Source organism: Amaranthus tricolor, chromosome 3 (assembly GCF_026212465.1).
Source record: "Amaranthus tricolor cultivar Red isolate AtriRed21 chromosome 3, ASM2621246v1, whole genome shotgun sequence".
NCBI classification, from domain to species: Eukaryota; Viridiplantae; Streptophyta; class Magnoliopsida; order Caryophyllales; family Amaranthaceae; genus Amaranthus; species Amaranthus tricolor.
The window spans coordinates 23,596,253-23,605,271 of NC_080049.1; the positions used below are offsets into that span (position 1 = coordinate 23,596,253).

General features: G+C 31.6%; 1 protein-coding gene across 1 annotated transcript; it reads left to right on the forward strand.

The window, feature by feature from the left end:
• Window positions 1–1,988: 1,988 nt before the first annotated feature.
• Window positions 1,989–5,449, forward strand: LOC130808899 (germin-like protein 5-1). Its single transcript, XM_057674445.1, has 2 exons — window positions 1,989–2,380; window positions 4,749–5,449. Exons 1-2 carry the CDS (start codon window positions 2,263–2,265, stop codon window positions 5,291–5,293), a joined length of 663 nt encoding a protein of 220 aa, XP_057530428.1. The 5' UTR covers window positions 1,989–2,262; the 3' UTR covers window positions 5,294–5,449.
• Window positions 5,450–9,019: the final 3,570 nt, after the last annotated feature.

The following is a 9,019-nucleotide window of genomic DNA, read 5'->3' on the forward strand; positions in this document are numbered from 1 at the left end:
AACAAACCCTGGCAAGGTGCTAAATTTTTTAAAGCTTATTTGAGAATTTTTTTAAAAAACTCATTTCTTTTCTATTTATCTTCAAGAATAGTCGTTTCCAATTGGACAAATTCTTTTATCTGGGCTTGCTATGACATACCAACCTGGACTACCTTCTTTAATAGGTTCAAGTTTCACACGCCAGCCTGGTCTTCCTCTAAATTGGATCAATCTCTTGGCCCATATGCTCCCTTTTTGACGTGCATTTCATACTTTGTAGGATTATGCTGACTCTTTTTAATTAAATAAGTTCAGGATGTAGCAAAGATTTTGAAAGTCCGATTTATTTCTTGATGTTTTTTAAAATGGGGTCGTTCATTATATTAAAAGATAAGAATTTTTTCACATCAAGAAAAATAATTCAAGACAAAATATATTGTAACATTATATTACTTCAAATATAAAAATGGTTTACAAACAAATCACTTAAAAAAATATTGTTCGAAATTGGATTTAAATAGCATTATTTAACATTTGAGATCTCTTATTTTGGAGGCCCTAGATAATCGGTTACCCGAAACGCCTTAAAAACCAGCCATGCATAAGTTATGCAAGAACTTTGAGTTAACTTTTACTTTTAACCTTGACTTTGCCTAATAAATCAAATGTGGCCTATATTATTTAATGAATAAAAATCTCACTTAGAAATTGAAATAAAATAATTAAACTAAAACAACAATTGACTCAGACTTTGACTTGAGTCTTGACTTTTTCATTGGAGTTACTTCCTTTGTCATGTTTAGTTTGATGCATAAAGAAAATTGATTTTTTATAAAGAAAGAGGTGGATAATGTAATTAATGAAAAGATAAAATAAATTATGTAGATAAAATTAAAAAGAGTTAAAATGTATGATTGAGATTAAAATAAAGTGGTAGACTATTATCCAAAAATAAAAATAATGTAAATTGTTTGGGACAGACTAAAATGACAAATAATGCAAATTAAATGGGACAAAAGGAATATAAGATAAAATTAATGAACGTTAAGAACATTATTCTCAACATCCACCATTGATGAGAAGCCCACCCTCCGAAAACACAATTCAAAAGAACCTTCAATAGTTCAATGTTAAAGCGTATGGTCATCAAGAAGTTATTAATTTTCTTCAACGACCTTTGTAAATTAAAATAGATGAACAAAATTTGTTAATGTCTTAGTGAGGGTTTAAGCCGCAATTAGGATAAAACATGGATGAACATAAATCTGAATACACTACTAGGAGCATCTTGTTCCAAAATAGTTGTTTTAAATAACAAGTTGTTTCAATTAGCTAATTTATCACTCTATTTTTGTCAAAATAACCTTAAATAACCTTAGTACTCCCCCCTAATTTTTCTAGTAGTTTCATTAATTTTTGAATTACTATTCACTTATTACTCTTAATTTGTATATGCCTAGCATTTCTCTCGTTGAGCGAAGAAGCAAAAAGAGATTGAAGAATCACTTTAGAGGCTCACGACGGCTCTTCATGACCCATGGGTTCTCCTTGCAACTGAGTTGTTGCATGAGAACTTGAAGAATATTAATATTTATGCCGATTAGGTTGGTAGGAGTTTGGTATGTGATAGCATTGACTCACGTTCAAATCTCATTAAGCACATTATTATAAATGATACAAGTGCAACTTATTTTTAATATAATTGGTATTTTGCACGTTAAAAAACTTGTCATATGATATTATACGTTATTTTCAAAATATGAAAATTCAGACATGGATAATTATCGTAATTAAAGCGCTGTTGAATGTAGCTTTTTCTTTAATATTACCAACATCATTTAATTTTGTTCTAAATCCGCTCCAAAGTGTAAAAAATCTTTATAATCCAATAACAAAGAGTCAAAGACTAGTCATAAACCAAATTTAAAAATGGGAATGTGACAAAGGTGAAGTGTTTTTTAGTCCATTACTTAGCTTAAATTTCAAACAAATAATAAATACAAGCAAAGAGTTAATTTTGTACAACTAGAAAGTTCTCTTTTCACGTCACTTTTTCCACCCCATCTTGCGGTTCATACATCAATAATCAATCACCTACAAAGACCAATAAAGTATCATCCATCCTTATTGGCTATTCCTTCCCTTTTCTACTTCAACACTTATAAATTAATCATTTCTGAGTTTTATAGCTTACTAAACTAATTTTGTAATAAGCTCTTGGATCTCTCATTGTACAGATCTTATTGAGTGTTTAACAACAAATCTAAATTTTGGGTCATAAAAATGGTGCTCATTTCTTGTGGACCTTTATTAGTGGTGCTCTTGGTTGTGGCTGCCTCCCCTGTTTTTGGTAATGATCCTGATATGCTCCAAGATGTTTGTGTTGCTGATATCACTTTTGGTACTTTCTTTTTCCTCTCTCGACTCTTTATATCTTGCTTCATCTTAATGATTCTTTGATCGCATTCTCCTCTTCTTTACGGATATGATTTGCTATCTTTCATCTTTCTCATGATCTCATCATAGTTTCTATGAGCGGAATACACTGAATATGATAATGACCAATCTTGACAGTTGGCATAGGTTAGAAGTAAGGAAACTTTTCGATGGCATTATGATATTTCAATGTTTTATTTTAAATCTTTTTTTAAAAAAATGTTATATTTGATTATTGCTTAAATTACTAACTTTTCCTATAGAAATGCAATTTTAAAATATAGTATTTCTTTATCCTATAAATTTGCAACGATTAATTTCTCTTGTGAGAAAATTCTAAAAAATACTCCCTCCGAACCAATTTAGTTGTCCCATTTCCTTATTTGGTAAAGTCTTTTTAGTTGTCTCATTTCTATTTTTGTCAATTTTTTTTTACCTAAATATCCTTAATTCACACAAGTAATTACGAATATACCCCCATATACCTTACTTACCCAACTACTCTTCACTACTCACCTTTTTTAATGGACCCTACACCATCCTTAATAACCGTGTCCAACCAAATGAGACATCTAAATTGGTTCGGAGGGAGTATTATTTTAAACTCAATAGAATAGACTACGTAATAGTGTTATGCATTAGAAATTATTAATTTTCATATTAAAATTGTAATTAAGAAAAGCGTGATCAAATTGGATTAAAATTGGATTTATGGCTAATGATGCCCTTATGTCGTCTAGTGACTACCAGACAAAAGCAAACTGCAAGCATTTAAAAGGCTCAGTCTCAAGAAATGAGGAATCACATTCACCAGTACCAAACAACCAAACTATTCATTAATGCCAATTGGTATGGCACCAACCACTGTCCAAAGAGATACTAGCTACTCTTGTACAACATGCATTTATATAGAGATAAATAAAAAATATTCACAAATTTTGATGAGAAACAGTCTCTTTTAGAGATCATCTCTAATTGGATCGGTCTATAAAAAATGTAAAGTAAATTACTCAGTGGACATTAAGAATATTGTAAATAGGTATTTAAGATATCATAACTACTGCACGCTTACTCGGTGGGCCTAAACATGTCATTATGGGCTACGTATATGAATGTCGCCCAAAAGTAAGAATTGGGCATCAGAAAAAGTTGTGTCTCCCAGCTATGGGCGGCGTCGATAGGACGACACTTATCGTGTCACTTTTTCGATTTGTCGCCCTTACTGTAGGTGACATAAATTGAATGCTCCCAAAATGATTTTTCTTATATTGTAAGGATATTGTAAGAAGGCATTAAGGATACGGCAAATAGGCATTAAGGATGATGTAACTATGCATTAAGAATGATGGCAGTAGGCATCAAGGATATTATAAGTAGGCATTTAAATACTATAAGTAGGCATTAAAGATATTATAATAAATAGTCATTAAAGATACGGTAAGTAGGCATTAAGAATGATGTAAGTAGGCATAAAGTACAATAAGTAGGCATTAAGCTTCAATGAGTTGGGCTTGAAAGACGTCGCTTAGGAGACCGGCTGAAAAACATTTAGGCTTTTAATATATTTGTTAAAGTGTAAATTTTAATATTTTAAGTACAAAAATAATTGTTTAATTAATTAAATTGGACTATTTAAAATTATCTCAGGAAAAAAATGTTTAACATGAGAATTTTGTGTAAGCAACATTATTATTTTTTGGTTGGATAAGGACCAAACCATTTCATATAATCACTCATCCTACTAGTAATAAACTAATTAATAAAATTTAATGGATAGTTTAAAATTAATAATAATACATCTTTCATTTCTTTTTGTTTGTCCATTTTAAGTCTTTCCACTTTATAAGAGGAAAATTTAAATTTGATTTTGGGAGTATATATTCAAGGCAAAATATATTTATGTGCAATTTTGTTAGATTCGTATTCATACAAAGAATTTTAATATATAATTTTTACAATTTTTTATTATGCATACTATGAGATATTAAGGCTTAAAATTTGCTTTGAAAAATGTGAAAAAGTAAAGTGGACAAATAAAAATGGACGGGGTGAATGATAAAATTATATAATGTACAAATTTTTAAAAATTAAAGTATAATAAGTTTGAGATTATCATTAATTACTTAGATTTAATTATTAATTTGTGTTAAAATAATTTTTTATGATGTTAGTTTTGTGCTATTATTGTAATACTTTATTTGAATTTTAATTCATTTTTAATTATTATGAAAAAATACATGGCTCTTGGAGTAGTAATAATTAAAAAGTCTAATTAAATTAAATTAAACATAAAAATGATAGTGATGATTCAACATTGATTTAAAAATTTTCAGGAGTGAAGTTAAATGGATTTGCATGCAAGAACGCAGCAAACATAACAGCAGATGACTTCTTCTTTAGTGGAATATCCAAACCGGGATTGACCAACAATACAATGGGATCTTTAGTAACCGGAGCCAATGTTGAAAAAATACCGGGCTTAAACACACTGGGAGTATCCATGGGTCGTATCGATTTTGGGCCGGGCGGGCTTAACCCACCTCACACCCACCCACGTGCCACAGAAATGATCTTTGTACTCTACGGTGAATTGGATGTAGGATTTATTACTACTTCAAATAAGCTGATTTCTAAGCATATTAAAACCGGTGAAACCTTTGTGTTTCCAAGAGGGTTGGTTCATTTTCAGAAAAATAACGGGAAAAAACCTGCTGCCGTTGTAACTGCTTTCAACAGTCAGTTGCCTGGTACCCAATCAATTGCTGCCACATTGTTTACATCGACGCCACCTGTCCCTAATAATGTTTTGACTATGGCGTTTCAGGTTGGTACTAAGCAAGTTGAGAAGATTAGGGCTAAACTTGCCCCTAAGAAATAAGTGATTTCAAATTTGATTATAAGTAGACATTTTTATTTGGGAGTAATTTTTTATCTTATGGTCATCATTTGACAAATTTATTATCAGACTTGTACAACAAGATCCATATAAAAGAGAGTTAATTACACAAAAATATAATAAAATTGCATCCTAAAATCAATTGGTACTAGGAAGAGTAGCCCATCAAATATTATATATATATATATATATATATATATATATATATATATATATATATATATATATATATATATATACATATATATATATATATATATATATATATATATATATATTCGTCAACATCTCTTTAATTCTTCGATGTAGAATTACATATAGATTGTTTTCCTACAATATCAAAACATAAGTCGTTTTATCTAAAGAAATTTTATTATTTTAGGTGTACTCCTTTGCTACTTGTTCAATTGAGTTGTTTTATCTAAAGAAAATTTACGGATTAAGTTTGTTTATAGAATGTAGAAAAGATTTTGATTTTGGGTTCGTATAATAATTTTAATAAATCGAACATCTTACAAGAAGTTCGTTCTGCTTGAATGAAATGTTAATTTCCCTTATTTTTTATTATTTTGATTTTGATTTTTTGAAATCTGATAGTTGTAATAACTATATATCGAGTTAGCTATTTATGATTATCTTTATCCAAATTTATAACAGTTAAGTCTTATATGAAACTGTCTTATCATAAAATGAGTATAATTAGCTTATTTTTCTAGTGATTACTTTAAGATTGTAAATAGTCATTTTAAAGTTATAAATGATCATCAAGATTATAAAAATGGTCACATTAAAATTGTTATAAGTGACTACTTTAAAATATTACCGCACTCTCTGATATGGGTATGAGCTGTCGTCTCTCTTCCCTTTTCAAACCCTGACCATAGTTGTCTATAGCGAGATACACTGGGTATGTTGAAGATGAGGATGATGACCACTTTAAAATATTAAGTATAAATTAGGCCCGTTCAATTGAGATATAGTCGCACCGTAAGACCTTATCATTTGAGAATTTATGAATTATCATTTGGGAATTTATGAATTTATAATTATAATCTTGCGTTAATTATCATCAAATAATTAAACACCATAAGTCGAGACTTGCGAATAATACATCGGTTTGGATGGAGATTGGGGTGCTATTGAGCTATGTAAATTCTTAACTTCAAGTGAAATTTTTTGGTCAAAATGAAGAGTATATCCGGGGGCTGAATTATCATCAATGCATTACAATTTTTATTGTAAGCATGATGATTGTGATTGTGCATATGGTGGTATAAGTTTATGAAATTTTAAGACTGTCTTATGAATTTATTAAGATACGCCTTTTTTCTATCAAAAATATTATACTTGTAAAAAAGACTAATCATTCATAAATGTCCCACTCCTTATCAATAACCTTTGCCATATATTGTTAGATCAAAACTTTAAAATGTATTTTGAATAAAAGAAAATCAACAAGACAAAGAATACAACTCAAGAGATCAGGTGGGAAAAATCCCATGATTAAATATAATTTTAAACTATAAAACTTCACCTAAACAATTAGAAAATAATTTTATTGGTGTGGAGTTTGATTCAAAGAACAAAACAATCTTTGGGTTCAATTACAATGTTTCATTCATTCTATTATTCATTCATTACAATCAACTGAATATATGCAAGGAGGAATCCCGTTGTTGCCTAAAATAACAATATTACAATTATGAATTATTTCCCTAAATATAAACTAATATTCCTGATTTTGATTTGTTTCCTAAATTCTAACACTTCCCCTCAAGTTGGGTCGTAGGGTTACCAACACCCAACTTGCACAAGACTTCTTCGAAGAACTGAGCTCCTACTGCTTTCGTAAGGATATCTTCTAATTGATCTTCTGAACGTACATGAGGGAGTTTGATCACCTCTGCTTCCAATTTCTCCTTTATGAAATGTTTATCAACTTCCACATGTTTTGTGCGATCATGTTGCACGAGATTTTCGAATATGTTAATGGCAGCTTGATTATCACAATACAACTCGCAACTCTTAGTAAGAGTATACCCAAGTTCTGTTAGTAGCTTCCTGAGCCATAATACTTCAGTTATTCCCTTTGCAACTCCTCAGAATTCTGCTTCAGCACTAGACAAGGCAACAACTTTCTGTTTCTTACTTCTCCAAGTCATAAGGTTTCCACCTACTAGAGTGAAGTAACCCGATGTTGATTTTCTATCATTTCTGTCACCTGCCCAATCTGCATTTGTGTAAGCAATAAGATCTAGATGACCATTTTTTTGGTATAAGACTCCTCTTCCTGGAGATCCTTTCAAATACCTCAAAATCCTGATTACTGCTTCCATATGTTGAACCTATGGTCTGTGCATGAATAAACTAACCACTCCAACTGCATAAGCAATGTCTGGTCTCGTATGAGCTAGGTATATTAATTTTCCCACCAATCATTGATATTGCATACAATTAGTAGGTTCTCCTCCTTCATGCATCTGCAATCCATGGTTCACCATCATCGGTGTCTTAATGGGTTTACAATCTAGCATACCGGCTTCGGCTAATAGATCTAGAACATATTTCTTTTGAGATATGAAGATGCGTCGATTGGATCTTAAGACTTCAATCCCTAAGAAATATTTGAGTCTCCCTGGATCTTCATCTCGAACTCTTGAAACAACTTGCTCTTGAGGACCTTAATTTCATTCCTGTCATCTGCAGTAATAATCATGATATCAACATAAATTATAAGATAGGTTATTTTTCCCTTACTCCTTTTTAAAAATAAGGTGTGATCAGAGTTGCTCTGGCTGTACCAAAATCTCTTCATCGCTGATGTAAATCTTCCAAATCATGCTCTGGGTGATTGTTTTAACCCATACAATGCTTTCTTTGATCTGCACCCTCATTATCTGAGAATTCTGTAGAGAAATCCGGTGGAGCCTGCATGTATACCTCTTCTTTGAGTTCTCCATGGAGGAAGACATTTTTCACATTAAGCTGGTGAAGAGGCCAGTCTAAGTTTGCTGCCACCGAAAACAAGACTCATATAGTGTCAAGTTTAGCCACTGGGGAAAAGGTTTCTGAGTAGTCAACTCCATAAGTCTGAGTATACCCCTTAGCTACCAGTCGAGCCTTGTATCTTTCTATGGTGCCATCTGCTTTATATTTTATTTTAAACACCCATTTACACACAACAACTTTCTTCTTTTCTGGTAAGATGCATTTCTCCCACATGCCATTTTTCCGTAATGCATTGATTTCCTCCTCCATGGCTCTCGTCCAGTGATCATGGTTTAGGGCCTCTTCAACACTGTCGGGAAGTTTGGTTCTATGTAGAGCTGTATTGAATGCCAAGGCACTCTGTGACATATTTCCTTCACTAGGTTGTTCAATCGGATATCTCGATGACCTTGATTTATAATCTGGATCATATCTCTTAGGAGGGACACCTCGTGTGGTACGGGGTTGAAGAACATAGTCTTGACAATGAATTTCGCATGTCTCTTCCTTTTCTGTTTCCACAGTCTCATCAGTTGGAACATCAACAATGTTAGTATCTAGAGACTCATGTTCATTAACTAAATTACTCACCTGATGCTCAGACAGTATTGTTTGTGGTATGGACTTTACAACTGGATAAGTCAGTTTTGTAGCGCCGCTTACTTGCTCGTTTTGGTCTAGGTTTGACATCCATGAACCGGTTAACCATCTGAGATCGTC

Coding starts and splice junctions, on each gene's coding strand:
- LOC130808899 (XM_057674445.1), top strand. CDS start 2,263: ATGGTGCTCATTTCTTGTGGACCTTTATTAGTGGTGCTCTTGGTTGTG. Junction 2,381..4,748: donor TGTTGCTGATATCACTTTTG/GTACTTTCTTTT, acceptor AAAAATTTTCAG/GAGTGAAGTTAAATGGATTT.